Here is a 16,762-nt window from a genome sequence, read left to right as displayed (position 1 = left end):
AGAGAGAAGGTGAAGGAGATTGAGAAAGAGATAGAATGAGAGGAAGATGGAGATAGATGAAGCGAGAAAGACGGAGGGAGGAGTGAATAAAAGGATTAGAAAAAAGTGAAGGGGGGAGGGCAGATTCAGACGGAAAGAGCTTATTAAAATGTATGCAGATTGGCCAAATTTAGGGCAGGACGACGTCTGCCGGGTTTTCTAGTATACTATATATATACTACATATACCACCATATATACACTATATACAGCACCTATCTTTATGATGTTTTCAGACAACAATATATGCTATATACGTAAGGATTCGTTGAAATTTGAAGCCTCTAGCTCTTAAAATAGGGCAGTAATTACGAAAAGCTTCTTCTCTGAACAATCGGTTGTGGGGGATATATACTATATATACGACCGATCTCATCGATTTTTTCAGACAACAATATGTGCAATATACGAAAGTATATGGTGAAGATTGAAGCTTCAATCTGTTAAATTGAGGAAGATATGACAAAAGTCCTCTTTTTCTGAAAAATCGGTTGTATGGAGGATATATGCTATAGTGGTCCGATCCGACCGGTTCCGAAAAATATCTAATCGGACGCCCAACTACACCTGCTCACCAAATTTTATCAAGATATCTCAAAAATTGAGGGACTAGTTTGCGTACAAACAGACAGACGGACAGACGGAGAGACAGACATGGCTAAATCAACTCAGCTCTTCATCTTGATTATTTCGGTATACTTAATGGTGGGTCTATCTATTTCCCTTTAGGGATTTACAATTTTGGGTTTCGTGACGAAATTAATATACCATTTCATTTTCGTGAAAGGTATAGGTACTTTGTGTGAGGATGCAAAGCTTCACGTTTTTTGTGGTCTGCACGTAAGAAATACGACTACGTATCACGTATTTCAAAAATATATGACGTAAACGTAACTATTTCATGAAATTTGATGAATTTTGAAACGTGGCAATATTTATGTGCGCATTAAAGCTAATGAGGAGCCAAAGCTAGTGAGCAGCAGATCAGAGGTAAATGCTCTTATTAGCACTCACACCCAATAGCAAAAATTAATTTACATATGTATGTCTTCTTTGGGCAGTATTATTCTTTATTTGTATTATGTTATGATTGTTTTTATTTTATAATCTCACCTTTTCTATTCAAATGTTCCTTGCTTATCATTCTGTTTCTATTTTCCTCTCTCGCTATATGTAAACCCGGTTTCTGTTTAATATCGTTCTCATGTCAGTTATTATCATCCTATTTTACCTTTTTTATTAATTAAATTGGACGCAGTAACACTTATCTGTTGACAAAACTTTTATTGTGCTGTATGTATTTTGTAGTTGTCTCACAATTTAATGGTCTTAAGCCCCAGTAGGAAATATATCTCCGGCATTGAAGGCAACCACAAGATTATGCTTAATATTTTATGCAAAGAGTCAAAAGGCTTTAAGGTGGTACATTTTAACGCGCGTAGCCTTAGTGGTGGCAAACTTGATAATGCAAGGAGCATTTCTGAAGAGTTGGATATTGATGTCATATGTGTTTCAGAAACGTGGTTTACATCTGATATTCCCGACTTTTACTATAATATACCTAATTTTAAACTCGTACGACATGACCGAACTAGTAAGAAAGGGAGAGGCGTTGCAATTTATTGCAAATCTAGCCTTAATATAAAAATTCTATCAACATCGGATAGCCTAGAAACCGAATGTATTGTTGCTGAAATTTCAGATGGCATTGCAAAGGTACTAGTTGCTTGTGTATATGACCCTCAAAGTGTTTCATATTAGATTATTTTTTTACTGAGCTATCTGCGTTTTTACTTGAATATGAACGATATGTTATATGTGGAGACTCTAACGTAAATCTTCTTGTGATAGACCCGTATTCCACGAAGCTATTGGACCATGTCTCTACTGCAGGCCTTGAAGTAGTTAACATGACTATACCAACAAGGTACTCCAATAATTGTAATTCTTCGCTGTTGGACCTTATAATCACCTCTAATCTTGACCATGTCCTTAAATTTGACCAAATGTATTTTGTCTCTCACCATGATCTTCTTTTTTATGAATTTGATGTTGCGTTTAACTTTTCTTCTGAGAATGTTAACTTTTTGTATCGTGATTTGAAAAATGTTACCGTTGGTGTACTTTTCAATGACCTGTCTAATATTAACTGGGGTGATTGCTGGTTTCTACCTTCACTAGACGAAAAACTTGATTTTTTAAATAAGACGTTAAACAACGTTTTTTGTAGTCATGTTCCTCTTCGTAGTGCTCATGTTAAGAATATGTCTGGTCCCTGGTACAATCATAGTGTTAAATTAGCTATTAAAAAGCGTAATAGGCTTCACTCAAAATGGAGGAGAATCAAAACTGATGTTGCTTGGGCACAGTACAAGGCCGCCCGAAACAGAGCTACTGCCATAAAATTGAACCCTTCGCTTTCATCTAAAGATTTATGGAGCAATCTTAGAATCTTTAATGTACATGGAAGGCTGAAGTCAGAATGTACCCTGCAGTAAAAAAAAGTCAATTGCAAAAAAACAACTAGCTTATAAATAGTTATTTTATAGCAATTGTAGGAAATAGAGCACTTTAAGCACACTGGCGAATAACTAACGTCTAACTACACCCTAAGTCATGCAGAGGAATCCAAAATTGGTAAAGTTATTTAAAATGTCAATGTGGCAACACGGGTGGCCATGACAACTATCAGCTGTTTTATGCAAGCAAATGAAAATTAAAATTTGCAAAAGTGACGCGCATTTGTGAAAATTTTAAATCAATTATAAAAAAGTGAGTATTAAAAGGTAAAATATGTTGAAAAAAGGTGCAAGTGTTGGAAATCAACGTAGGTTAGTAAAAAAACAAAAAGAAATTTACTTAAATAGGCTAACAGTGAGTGATGCAACAAATGCAGTAACAGCGCCAGCTGCATCGGCATTTGATGATTCGGTGCCTCATTTTTCCGGTCATGATTTTCACTGTGAACTTCAAATCACTGAGCCACAAAAATCTTTAAAAGATAAGCTACAAGCCTTATATTTTAAATATAATCCCTCGCGAAAGTTCTTCGAAGAGCTTTTGCAAATCTTAAATGAGGAAAATTTAGATGTTCCTCTAAGCACTTTTTCTTTCGAGGAGAATGCATCTCCCGTGGATATAAAATCAGTTTCCTCTGGTTTTTATATACATTTTGGTTTGGAGAAGCAGATTGCAAAAGCTTCGGAAGTAATTTCGACATACGAAGAGATCTTGTTCGATATGAATATTGACGGACTTCCATTGTACCGCAGTTCCAAAGCACAGTTGTGGCCGGTTTTGGTGAAAGTGGTGAACATACCAAATATCTCAGTTTTCCTTATTGGTGTGTATCTGGGTAAAGCCAAACCAGACTGTATTCAAAGTTTTCTTGCGGACGTGGTTAGTGAACTTAAAGATTTGTTAGAAAATGGGTTTGTTATTCAAAATAAATCGATTAAAATTAGAATCAGAGCCATCGTTTGTGATGCTCCCGCTAAGGCCTTCGTTTGTTGAATTCCTGGCCACACTTCATCTCATGGATGTTCGAGATGTGTCCAAGTTGCCAAAAAAATAAATAACGTGCTTACGTATTCTCTTCAGAGCGGCGAGCTCATAAGTGGAGCCGACTTTTACTCTAGGAAATATCCTAACCATCACAAAAAAATTTTCTTAAACAGCAAAACTCCTTTCGAAACTTTGCATATAGATATGATTGATCAGATCCCTTTGGATCCAGTGCATCTCGTGGATCTTGGGGTGATGAGAAAGATGCTGCTGCGATTAGTAGACAATAAAATTTGTACAAGAATTAGTAACTCTAATAAATTAAATATTTCTGCACATTTAAAATCGCTTGGTGCATATATTCCCAAAGAATTCGTTCGGAAACCACGACCTTTCGATGAACTTGTACACTGGAAAGCCATAGAGTTCAGGCAATTCCTTCTGTACTCTGGTATTTTAGTTTTAAAAGAAAATGTTAGCGATGATTTTTATCACCAGTTTCTTTTACTACACATTGCCTGTAGAATGCTTTCTTGCCCAAGGACTTGGGAAAAAAATATTTCTGTAGCTCACAACATTTTGCAACTTTTCGTTAAAAATTTTCAAATAATTTTTGGCGAAGACAGCGTATCGTATAATGTGCATGGGTTGCTTCATTTAAGTGAAACGTTAAGCATTTTGGGCCCTTATACAATTTTTCGGGGTATGATTTCGAAAATTATTTGCAAAAACTTAAAAGTTACGTTAAGAAACCCTCTAAAATTTTACAGCAAATATTTAAAAAAGTACAAAGCGAACCCATTTTGCAGCCTACTAAAACGCACAAATTAAAAGAAGTAAATGGACAAATAATAGGTTTTGATTATGAATTCCATTTAAGCACGCAAATGTCAAATAGCTTTTGCTGCCTTAAGCATAATATACCAGCAAAAATAGTGGGGTTCGAGATGGACTCAGGTTTGGTAATTCTAGCAAGGAAATTAGTAAACGTTAGGAGCTTCTTTACAGAGCCTGTTGATTCTTTCTCTTCCCTAGGTATATGTATCGCTGATTATGACACTTCGCAACCTATATATAAATACAGCATTCAACAAATTGATTATAAACTCATGTGTCTCCCTTATATAAATCAATTTCTTTTAGTACCATTGTTGCATACATCAACATATTCACAATGAGTCGAAAAGTCAACTTTATTCAGAAGAAGAAGCCTGCAGTGGATCAAAACATCCCATTTAAAGGTACATACATACATATTACTTTCACTTTTTCCAACCATGTTTTTAAAAATAGACTTAGACCCATTTTTACAGTGCCCAGTTAACTGACATTATTCAGTTATTCACTTAGGGCATTACATTTTTTATATCTATATGCATACATCTATAAGAATAAACATCTTATTTCTTTTTCAGAAAATAATAAATGCGAAAACTGTATAGATTCCAAAATGCTTCGCGAGGAAATACAAGAACTTAGAGGTAATTTGATAACGATCATTTAACATTATATTATTATGCCTCTTTTTCACACGCACATGCGTTTTCGCTTAAATTTTGTATGAAAAGATAAGCGCACAAATTTAATTTTCCATGGAAATGCATAAAAAAAAAAAAATAGGCATAATAATCACATAGGTATATATGTGTCTAAATATTCTAAACTATGAAAATTTGTATTCATTTAGGCGTTGTAGAAACTCAAAACAAAATTATTATGCAGACGTTGGCAGAACACATCATATTACTAAAGCAAATTATATACCAAGATTCAATTTCGAACGATATGCTGAAATCTTTTCCTTTGAAGTCATTAGACGAGTTGAAGGAAATAGATGAAAAAATATGCCAAGATAACAAAGCAGTTTATGTAAGTTATACATGTATCTGCATAACCATTGTATGTACATATGTATGTAACTTTGCCTGTACAAATGTATGCAGAGCAGTAGTATTGTTGTCAACTATTCGAATAATTCAAGGTTCGATTCGAGCTCAAGGCCAGAACAATAACTTTTTTATAATGATAATTATTGTTATTTTTTAATTTTTCTAAATTTGAAAAATTGTATTTTCGAAGGGTGCTAAGCCGTCATCATCAGTACGCGTTCTACTTACTATTGTTATATTGTTCGAATTTTTTATAACTGTCGAATAAAAAAAAATTTTTTTGAATAGTCCCACCCTTTTGTTTACATAAGAAATTTGTCTCATGTCTTTGGCAGATCAAAGCGCTAAAAACGCTACTGAAGGGGAAATTGACAAAAAAAATAGATAACGTATTCAGCACCGAAGTCATCATCGCCATTAACATAGATGGAATCCACGGAAAGCAAGGACTAAAGGAATATCGGCAGTTCTTCGATACTTTATTAGGTAACGTAATTTTTATTTACATATTAGCCTTATTAATTAACAATAATGTTTTTTTCATACAGCTGCAATTGATAGTCCGGATCCAACTACTGAACTCCGGCGTGCGTTTGCTGTAACAAAAAAAAGATACATTCACAAAGTATCTATACGAAAAGCTGCGGAGAAAAAGCGTAACACCGAATTAACTTCGTAAACACTTTCTTTTATTCTAATTTTAGTTATTATCATACCATACTTTAGGCCAAAAAGTGGACCCGGGCACCCCTAGAATGTGTTTATAAAATATTGATATCAAATGAAAGCTGTTGATGAGTGCTTTAGTAGAGGGTAATTTTCATACCCCTGGGTGACTAGGGTTTCGAGATATAGGCCAAAACGTGGACCCGGGTACCCCTAGAATGTGTTTATAGAATGTGGATATCAAATGAAAGCTGTTGATGAGTGCTTTATTAGAGGGTAATTTGTATACCCCTGGGTGACTCGGGTCTCGAGATATAGGCCAAAACGTGGACCCGGGTACCCCTAGAATGTGTTTATAGGATATGTATATCAAATGAAAGATGTGGATGAGTGCTTTAGTACAGAGTAATATATTATCCAGAGACGGACTGGGACTGGGATTAGGACTAGGACTGGGACTGAGACTCGGGGTGGGACTTAGACTAGGACTGAAATAAAATACATACCACCTTCTGGGACAGGCAATAAGGGATGGAGAAGAATGAGAAGTAATTTAGAGAAGAGAAAAGAGAAAAGAGAGAAGGTGAAGGAGATTGAGAAAGAGATAGAATGAGAGGAAGATGGAGATAGATGAAGCGAGAAAGACGGAAGGAGGAGTGAATAAAAGGATTAGAAAAAAGTGAAGGGGGGAGGGCAGATTCAGACGGAAAGAGCTTATTAAAATGTATGCAGATTGGCCAAATTTAGGGCAGGACGACGTCTGCCGGGTTTTCTAGTATACTATATATATACTACATATACCACCATATATACACTATATATAGCACCTATCTTTACGATGTTTTCAGACAACAATATATGCTATATACGTAAGGATTCGTTGAAATTTGAAGCCTCTAGCTCTTAAAATAGGGCAGTAATTACGAAAAGCTTCTTATCTGAACAATCGGTTGTGGGGGATATATACTATATATACGACCGATCTCATCGATTTTTTCAGACAACAATATGTGCAATATACGAAAGTATATGGTGAAGATTGAAGCTTCAATCTGTTAAATTGAGGAAGATATGACAAAAGTCCTCTTTTTCTGAAAAATCGGTTGTATGGAGGATATATGCTATAGTGGTCCGATCCGACCGGTTCCGAAAAATATCTAATCGGACGCCCAACTACACCTGCTCACCAAATTTTATCAAGATATCTCAAAAATTGAGGGACTAGTTTGCGTACAAACAGACAGACGGACAGACGGAGAGACAGACATGGCTAAATCAACTCAGCTCTTCATCTTGATTATTTCGGTATACTTAATGGTGGGTCTATCTATTTCCCTTTAGGGATTTACAATTTTGGGTTTCGTGACGAAATTAATATACCATTTCATTTTCGTGAAAGGTATAGGTACTTTGTGTGAGGATGCAAAGCTTCACGTTTTTTGTGGTCTGCACGTAAGAAATACGACTACGTATCACGTATTTCAAAAATATATGACGTAAACGTAACTATTTCATGAAATTTGATGAATTTTGAAACGTGGCAATATTTATGTGCGCATTAAAGCTAATGAGGAGCCAAAGCTAGTGAGCAGCAGATCAGAGGTAAATGCTCTTATTAGCACTCACACCCAATAGCAAAAATTAATTTACATATGTATGTCTTCTTTGGGCAGTATTATTCTTTATTTGTATTATGTTATGATTGTTTTTATTTTATAATCTCACCTTTTCTATTCAAATGTTCCTTGCTTATCATTCTGTTTCTATTTTCCTCTCTCGCTATATGTAAACCCGGTTTCTGTTTAATATCGTTCTCATGTCAGTTATTATCATCCTATTTTACCTTTTTTATTAATTAAATTGGACGCAGTAACACTTATCTGTTGACAAAACTTTTATTGTGCTGTATGTATTTTGTAGTTGTCTCACAATTTGATGGTCTTAAGCCCCAGTAGGAAATATATCTCCGGCATTGAAGGCAACCACAAGATTATGCTTAATATTTTATGCAAAGAGTCAAAAGGCTTTAAGGTGGTACATTTTAACGCGCGTAGCCTTAGTGGTGGCAAACTTGATAATGCAAGGAGCATTTCTGAAGAGTTGGATATTGATGTCATATGTGTTTCAGAAACGTGGTTTACATCTGATATTCCCGACTTTTACTATAATATACCTAATTTTAAACTCGTACGACATGACCGAACTAGTAAGAAAGGGAGAGGCGTTGCAATTTATTGCAAATCTAGCCTTAATATAAAAATTCTATCAACATCGGATAGCCTAGAAACCGAATGTATTGTTGCTGAAATTTCAGATGGCATTGCAAAGGTACTAGTTGCTTGTGTATATGACCCTCAAAGTGTTTCATATTAGATTATTTTTTTACTGAGCTATCTGCGTTTTTACTTGAATATGAACGATATGTTATATGTGGAGACTCTAACGTAAATCTTCTTGTGATAGACCCGTATTCCACGAAGCTATTGGACCATGTCTCTACTGCAGGCCTTGAAGTAGTTAACATGACTATACCAACAAGGTACTCCAATAATTGTAATTCTTCGCTGTTGGACCTTATAATCACCTCTAATCTTGACCATGTCCTTAAATTTGACCAAATGTATTTTGTCTCTCACCATGATCTTCTTTTTTATGAATTTGATGTTGCGTTTAACTTTTCTTCTGAGAATGTTAACTTTTTGTATCGTGATTTGAAAAATGTTACCGTTGGTGTACTTTTCAATGACCTGTCTAATATTAACTGGGGTGATTGCTGGTTTCTACCTTCACTAGACGAAAAACTTGATTTTTTAAATAAGACGTTAAACAACGTTTTTTGTAGTCATGTTCCTCTTCGTAGTGCTCATGTTAAGAATATGTCTGGTCCCTGGTACAATCATAGTGTTAAATTAGCTATTAAAAAGCGTAATAGGCTTCACTCAAAATGGAGGAGAATCAAAACTGATGTTGCTTGGGCACAGTACAAGGCCGCCCGAAACAGAGCTACTGCCATAAAATTGAACCCTTCGCTTTCATCTAAAGATTTATGGAGCAATCTTAGAATCTTTAATGTACATGGAAGGCTGAAGTCAGAATGTACCCTGCAGTAAAAAAAAGTCAATTGCAAAAAAACAACTAGCTTATAAATAGTTATTTTATAGCAATTGTAGGAAATAGAGCACTTTAAGCACACTGGCGAATAACTAACGTCTAACTACACCCTAAGTCATGCAGAGAAATCCAAAATTGGTAAAGTTATTTAAAATGTCAATGTGGCAACACGGGTGGCCATGACAACTATCAGCTGTTTTATGCAAGCAAAGAAAATTAAAATTTGCAAAAGTGACGCGCATTTGTGAAAATTTTAAATCAATTATAAAAAAGTGAGTATTAAAAGGTAAAATATGTTGAAAAAAGGTGCAAGTGTTAGAAATCAACGTAGGTTAGTAAAAAACAAAAATAAATTTACTTAAATAGGCTAACAGTGAGTGATGCAACAAATGCAGTAACAGCGCCAGCTGCATCGGCATTTGATGATTCGGTGCCTCATTTTTCCGGTCATGATTTTCACTGTGAACTTCAAATCACTGAGCCACAAAAATCTTTAAAAGATAAGCTACAAGCCTTATATTTTAAATATAATCCCTCGCGAAAGTTCTTCGAAGAGCTTTTGCAAATCTTAAATGAGGAAAATTTAGATGTTCCTCTAAGCACTTTTTCTTTCGAGGAGAATGCATCTCCCGTGGATATAAAATCAGTTTCCCCTGGTTTTTATATTCATTTTGGTTTGGAGAAGCAGATTGCAAAAGCTTCGGAAGTAATTTCGACATACGAAGAGATCTTGTTCGATATGAATATTGACGGACTTCCATTGTACCGCAGTTCCAAAGCACAGTTGTGGCCGGTTTTGGTGAAAGTGGTGAACATACCAAATATCTCAGTTTTCCCTATTGGTGTGTATCTGGGTAAAGCCAAACCAGACTGTATTCAAAGTTTTCTTGCGGACGTGGTTAGTGAACTTAAAGATTTGTTAGAAAATGGGTTTGTTATTCAAAATAAATCGATTAAAATTAGAATCAGAGCCATCGTTTGTGATGCGCCCGCTAAGGCCTTCGTTTGTGGAATTCCTGGCCACACTTCATCTCATGGATGTTCGAGATGTGTCCAAGTTGCCAAAAAAATAAATAACGTGCTTACGTATTCTCTTCAGAGCGGCGAGCTCATAAGTGGAGCCGACTTTTACTCTAGGAAATATCCTAACCATCACAAAAAAATTTTCTTAAACAGCAAAACTCCTTTCGAAACTTTGCATATAGATATGATTGATCAGATCCCTTTGGATCCAATGCATCTCGTCGATCTTGGGGTGATGAGAAAGATGCTGTTGCGATTAGTAGACAATAAAATTTGTGCAAGAATTAGTAACTCTAATAAATTAAATATTTCTGCAAATTTAAAATCGCTTGGTGCATATATTCCCAAAGAATTCGTTCGGAAACCACGACCTTTCGATGGACTTGTACACTGGAAAGCCACAGAGTTCAGGCAATTCCTTCTGTACTCTGGTATTTTAGTTTTAAAAGAAAATGTTAGCGATGATTTTTATCACCAGTTTCTTTTACTACACATTGCCTGTAGAATGCTTTCTTGCCCAAGGACTTGGGAAAAAAATATTTCTGTAGCTCACAACATTTTGCAACTTTTCGTTCAAAATTTTCAAATAATTTTTGGCGAAGACAGCGTATCGTATAATGTGCATGGGTTGCTTCATTTAAGTGAAAACGTTAAGCATTTTGGGCCCTTATACAATTTTTCGGGGTATGATTTCGAAAATTATTTGCAAAAACTTAAAAGTTACGTTAAGAAACCCTCTAAAATTTTACAGCAAATATTTAAAAAAGTACAACGCGAACCCATTTTGCAGCCTACTAAAACGCACAAATTAAAAGAAGTAAATGGACAAATAATAGGTTTTGATTATGAATTCCATTTAAGCACGCAAATGTCAAATAGCTTTTGCTGTCTTAAGCATAATATACCAGCAAAAATAGTGGGGTTCGAGATGGACTCAGGTTTGGTAATTCTAGCAAGGAAATTAGTAAACGTTAGGAGCTTCTTTACAGAGCCTGTTGATTCTTTCTCTTCCCTAGGTATATGTATCGCTGATTATGACACTTCGCAACCTATATATAAATACAGCATTCAACAAATTGATTATAAACTCATGTGTCTCCCTTATATAAATCAATTTCTTTTAGTACCATTGTTGCATACATCAACATATTCACAATGAGTCGAAAAGTCAACTTTATTCAGAAGAAGAAGCCTGCAGTGGATCAAAACATCCCATTTAAAGGTACATACATACATATTACTTTCACTTTTTCCAACCATGTTTTTAAAAATAGACTTAGACCTATTTTTACAGTGCCCAGTTAACTGACATTATTCAGTTATTCACTTAGGGCATTACATTTTTTATATCTATATGCATACATCTATAAGAATAAACATCTTATTTCTTTTTCAGAAAATAATAAATGCGAAAACTGTATAGATTCCAAAATGCTTCGCGAGGAAATACAAGAACTTAGAGGTAATTTGATAACGATCATTTAACATTATATTATTATGCCTCTTTTTCACACGCATATGCGTTTTCGCTTAAATTTTGTATGAAAAGATAAGCGCACAAATTTAATTTTCCATGGAAATGCATAAAAAAAAAAAAAAATTGGCATAATAATCACATAGGTATATATGTGTCTAAATATTCTAAACTATGAAAATTTGTATTCATTTAGGCGTTGTAGAAACTCAAAACAAAATTATTATGCAGACGTTGGCAGAACACATCATATTACTAAAGCAAATTATATACCAAGATTCAATTTCGGACGATATGCTGAAATCTTTTCCTTTGAAGTCATAAGACGAGTTAAAGGAAATAGATGAAAAAATATGCCAAGATAACAAAGCAGTTTATGTAAGTTATACATGTATCTGCATAACCATTGTATGTACATATGTATGTAACTTTGCCTGTACAAATGTATGCAGAGCAGTAGTATTGTTGTCAACTATTCGAATAATTCAAGGTTCGATTCGAGCTCAAGGCCAGAACAATAACTTTTTTCTAATGATAATTATTGTTATTTTTTAATTTTTCTAAATTTGAAAAATTGTATTTTCGAAGGGTGCTAAGCCGTCATCATCAGTACGCGTTCTACTTACTATTGTTATATTGTTCGAATTTTTTATAACTGTCGAATAAAAAAAAATTTTTTTGAATAGTCCCACCCTTTTGTTTACATAATAAATTCGTCTCATGTCTTTGGCAGATCAAAGCGCTAAAAACGCTGCTGAAGGGGAAATTGACAAAAAAATAGATAACGTATTCAGCACCGAAGTCATCATCGCCATTAACATAGATGGAATCCACGGAAAGCAAGGAATAAAGGAATATCGGCAGTTCTTCGATACTTTATTAGGTAACGTAATTTTTATTTACATATTAGCCTTATTAATTAACAATAATGTTTTTTTCATACAGCTGCAATTGATAGTCCGGATCCAACTACTGAACTCCGGCGTGCGTTTGCTGTAACAAAAAAAAGATACTTTCACAAAGTATCTATACGAAAAGCTGCGGAGAAAAAGCGTAACACCGAATTAACTTCGTAAACACTTTCTTTTATTCTAATTTTAGTTATTATCATACATATTGTTACCCTAATATAGAAAGGACCTAACACATATTTTATTGCTTTCAAATTTAATTCTAATTTCAAATTTAATTTAAAATACATTCCTATGGCTCATTCCATTCCGCGCAGGACATGATTTTTGATTTCGATGAAATTTTAATATGTTGTTCTTTGGTCAAAATAATGAAACACGGGCTTTTTTTTGATTGCCTTAAAAAAATTTCTTTTCGGATTTATCAGCAATTGAATTCCATAAAATGCAATGGGTATATTATTCATCCATTTTTTCAACTGTCAATAACTTTGTCAAAAATTAACCGATTCTCTTGATTTTTTCTTTGAAATGTTCGTAATTATAGTTACTTTTATATAACTTTATAAACAATAGCATATAGTTTTAAAACAAATTTTTGTTTAGTATTTAGTAAAAATTTATGACTTTTTTCAAAAATTAAGTTCTCAAAAAACGTTATCTTTTTTTGATTAAACTTTTTCTATATTGAGTGAACAGTTCATATTTTAACTTGGCTAAATATCCATTAGCCAAAGCTCGTTGTTTTCGAAATATGAATTTTTTAATATTAAACTTTTTTTCGCCATATATTGATGCAATACAAATCAGCATACAAGGCGACCAATGCCAAATGCTGAAAATTAATTAAAATATCACATTTATTATCACAGTTATTATTTTTTAGAATTACAGTGATTTTGTAACAGGGCATGGCAAAGGCTCTTGTGACGGTATTGGAGGCTTAGCGAAATATTTTAATATTAAAAAATTCATATTTCGAAAACAACAAGCTTTGGCTAAAGGATATTTAGCCAAGTTAAAATATAAACTGCTCACTCGATATAGAAAAAGCTTAAACAAAAAACAGTAACCGTTTTTTTGAAATATTAATTTAAAAAAAAAAAGTCATAAATTTTTACTAAATACTAAAAAAATAATTTTTTTAACTATATACAATTGCTATAAATTTATACAAAATTAAAAGTAATAACGAACATTTGAAAGAAAAAATCATGAGAATCGGTTAATTTTTGACAAAGTTATTGACAGTTGGAAAAATGGATGAATAATATACCCATTGCATTTTATGGAATTCAATTGCTGATAAATCCGAAAAGAAATTTTTTTAAGGCAATCAAAAAAAGCCCGTGTTTCATTATTTTGACCAAAGAACAGCATATTAAAATTTCATCGAAATCAAAAATCATGTCCTGCGCGGACCGGGTGTCTTGAAATGGAATGAGCCCTATCCATTTTCAATTATTACTACTGTTTGTCAAAAAATAAATACACAACAAATTTATTATTTAATGTTAGTAAGTAAATAGATTGGCTTTTTATTTTTACGTTACAAAAATATATATATATCTATTTTCAATTATTATTACGGTAAAACAAAACCTTAATTCATTAAAAAAATTTATTTATTTATTTTTGTAAGTAAATATATTGAATTTTTATTTTTACGTTAATACATATACATATTTAGTTTTTATAAATATCAATGAAAATGAATTTAATAAATAAAATGTAAATTTTTATAAAAAAATTACTTTTTTAATAACGGGTTTACATCTGGTTTTTAGCATCTATTAATAAACTACCATCTTTCTAAATAGCTTATATGTAGTATCTAACACACTAGGTACTAGCTGGTTTAAAGGTGTGGGTTTAAATCTGATGTTTAGTAGATACTAAGAAGCTACCATCTTTCTGATAAGCTTATATATATTTTCAAACAAACTAACTACCAGCTGGTTTAAATGTAGTCAAAAAGTAGCCATTGGCTATTTTTTGGTTGAAAAGTAGTTAGTTAGTAGGTGGTTGGCATCTCATGCAGAGGTAACCATAACTGTCCGGATTCCGGCCATCGTCGAACAAAAATAGTTAGTCCGCGTATATGAAAATTTACAGTAAATATACAGCTCTAGTTGATTGGTAAGCAACTTAAAGTTACTTTTACGTTAGATACTTCTCCTGCAGGGTAGTATTGATCCCAATGTACTAAATGAATATTTTAATAGCGCAAGTAAAAACAGTGAAAGTCCTCCGGCCCAAGACTTCACAGTGCAGCATGAGCTGAGTGAGGAGTTCAATTTCGTTGGTGTCACTGAGACAGAAGTTGTTACTTCAGTCATGGCCATTAAGTCCAATTCAGTTGGAGAGGATGGAATTTCCTTAAAATTCGTTAAGCTGGTATTGCCTTTTATCCTGGGAACGCTAACACATGTAATTAATCATATTTTCACTGTCTCATCTTTTCCTTCTGCATGAAAAATGGCTATCATAATCCCTGTTGCGAAGAAGAATACTCCCACCAACCCTTCTGATTACAGGCTCATAAGTATTTTGCCGACCTTTTCTAAAGTGTGTGAGTATTTAATGGCCTCTCAAATATTGTCGTTTATACAAAAACATAATCTTTTGTCTCCTTTACAGTCAGGGTTTAGACCTTAGCATAGCTTTGCTACAGCTATGATGAAAATAATGGACGACATTCGTATAAAATTTGATGATGGAGATGTGACTCTTCTTTGCCTTTTGGATTTTTCCAAGTCATTTGAGTTGGTAAGCCATGATCTACTTTGTAAAAAGTTCAAATACTACTTTGCACTTTCTAATAGTGCTGTTAAACTTATGGTCAGCTATCTTAAAGGAAGATCTCAATAGGTAAAGGATAGAGCTAAATCTTCGTTGTCAAGTGGTGTTGGATCCGGAGTTCCACAGGGGTCTATACTTGGTCCGCTCTTGTTTAGTCTTTTTGTTAATGATGTGGTGTCTGTGTGTCAGTATGTCAGTGTGCATGCCAATGCTGATGAAATTCAGTTGTATTTGTCCAGTCGAATTGGTCTTGTCGAGGATTTGTGCTTTAAAATAAACTGAGATCTGCTAGCCATTTCCGAATGGGCCCGGAAAAATTGTCTCCGTCTAAACGCGTCTAAGTCGTATGTGTTACCCATCAGTAATAGTAGTGTCCATGTTGAAGATATTCCCAAGCGTTTTGTTGGTAATAACTGTCTCATGTTTACTGACAAGATAAAAAATTTGGGTTTTATTATGAATTCTTCGCTGAGCTGTTCGAACCATATAAGCAAAGTTTTAAGCAACGTGTACACTGTTTTGCGCAGGCCAAGAATGTCAGCCTCGTTTACACCGTTAGACACAAGAAAAAAATTAGCTGTGCAATTAATTCTACCTCATATTACATATTCCGATCTTGTATATAGTAAGCTGGACTCTGTTTCGTCTCACAAAATTCTAGTTCTGTTCAATAATGTTACCCGCTACGTCTACGGCTTAAAGCGATATGACCACATCTCCTTGTGGAAGAATAAACTTCTGGGATGCAGTATCTTAGATTATCTTGCAGCTAGGAACTATATAAGCTTATTGAATTCAAAACTCCTAGCTATCTTTACGAGAAGATAAAATTCACAAGATCTAATAGGCATCATAATTTAGTTCTCCCTAAATACTCCTACTTATCTTGTTCGCGGTTGTTCTTTGTTCATGCTGTGAGACTATGGAACTCCATTCCTTAATCTATTAAGGCAATCATAAACCGAGGTAACTATAAGATTGATATACAGAATTACTTTGGAACTAATGCGTAAATGTAACTGGGGTTTAGCTCCATCCTATTTCTATATCTATCTCAGTGTGCTATTCTAAGTCCTTACTTCTTTGATGTAAAATCTCATTTTCTCCAACAAATACCGTGTTTAATTCTCATACATTCTAATATAAACATTCGCAATTAGTTATATATAAATATTTTTAAGTTATTATTTTTTGTAATTCTTGTATTTACCTATAAGTTGATGTACTATAAAATACTATGTCTTAACGATACAGCCATTATTTACTATATAAATAAATAAATGTAAATAAATAAATATATACTATATATATATACTATATATACCACCATATATATACTATATA

The 16,762-nt window shown here is 33.7% G+C and overlaps 1 protein-coding gene across 1 annotated transcript; it reads left to right on the top strand.

The window, feature by feature from the left end:
• The first annotated feature begins 2,755 nt into the window (after positions 1-2,755).
• Positions 2,756-6,110, top strand: LOC137234829 (uncharacterized). Its single transcript, XM_067758211.1, has 6 exons — positions 2,756-2,810; positions 4,686-4,783; positions 4,958-5,023; positions 5,230-5,411; positions 5,767-5,917; positions 5,980-6,110. The coding sequence occupies exons 2-6, from the start codon at positions 4,717-4,719 to the stop codon at positions 6,108-6,110; spliced, it is 597 nt and encodes a 198-aa protein (XP_067614312.1). The 5' UTR covers positions 2,756-2,810; positions 4,686-4,716.
• Positions 6,111-16,762: the final 10,652 nt, after the last annotated feature.

Source organism: Eurosta solidaginis, chromosome X (assembly GCF_040869045.1).
Source record: "Eurosta solidaginis isolate ZX-2024a chromosome X, ASM4086904v1, whole genome shotgun sequence".
In the NCBI taxonomy this organism is placed as follows: domain Eukaryota; kingdom Metazoa; phylum Arthropoda; class Insecta; order Diptera; family Tephritidae; genus Eurosta; species Eurosta solidaginis.
This window is presented reverse-complemented; position numbering and strand designations above follow the sequence as displayed.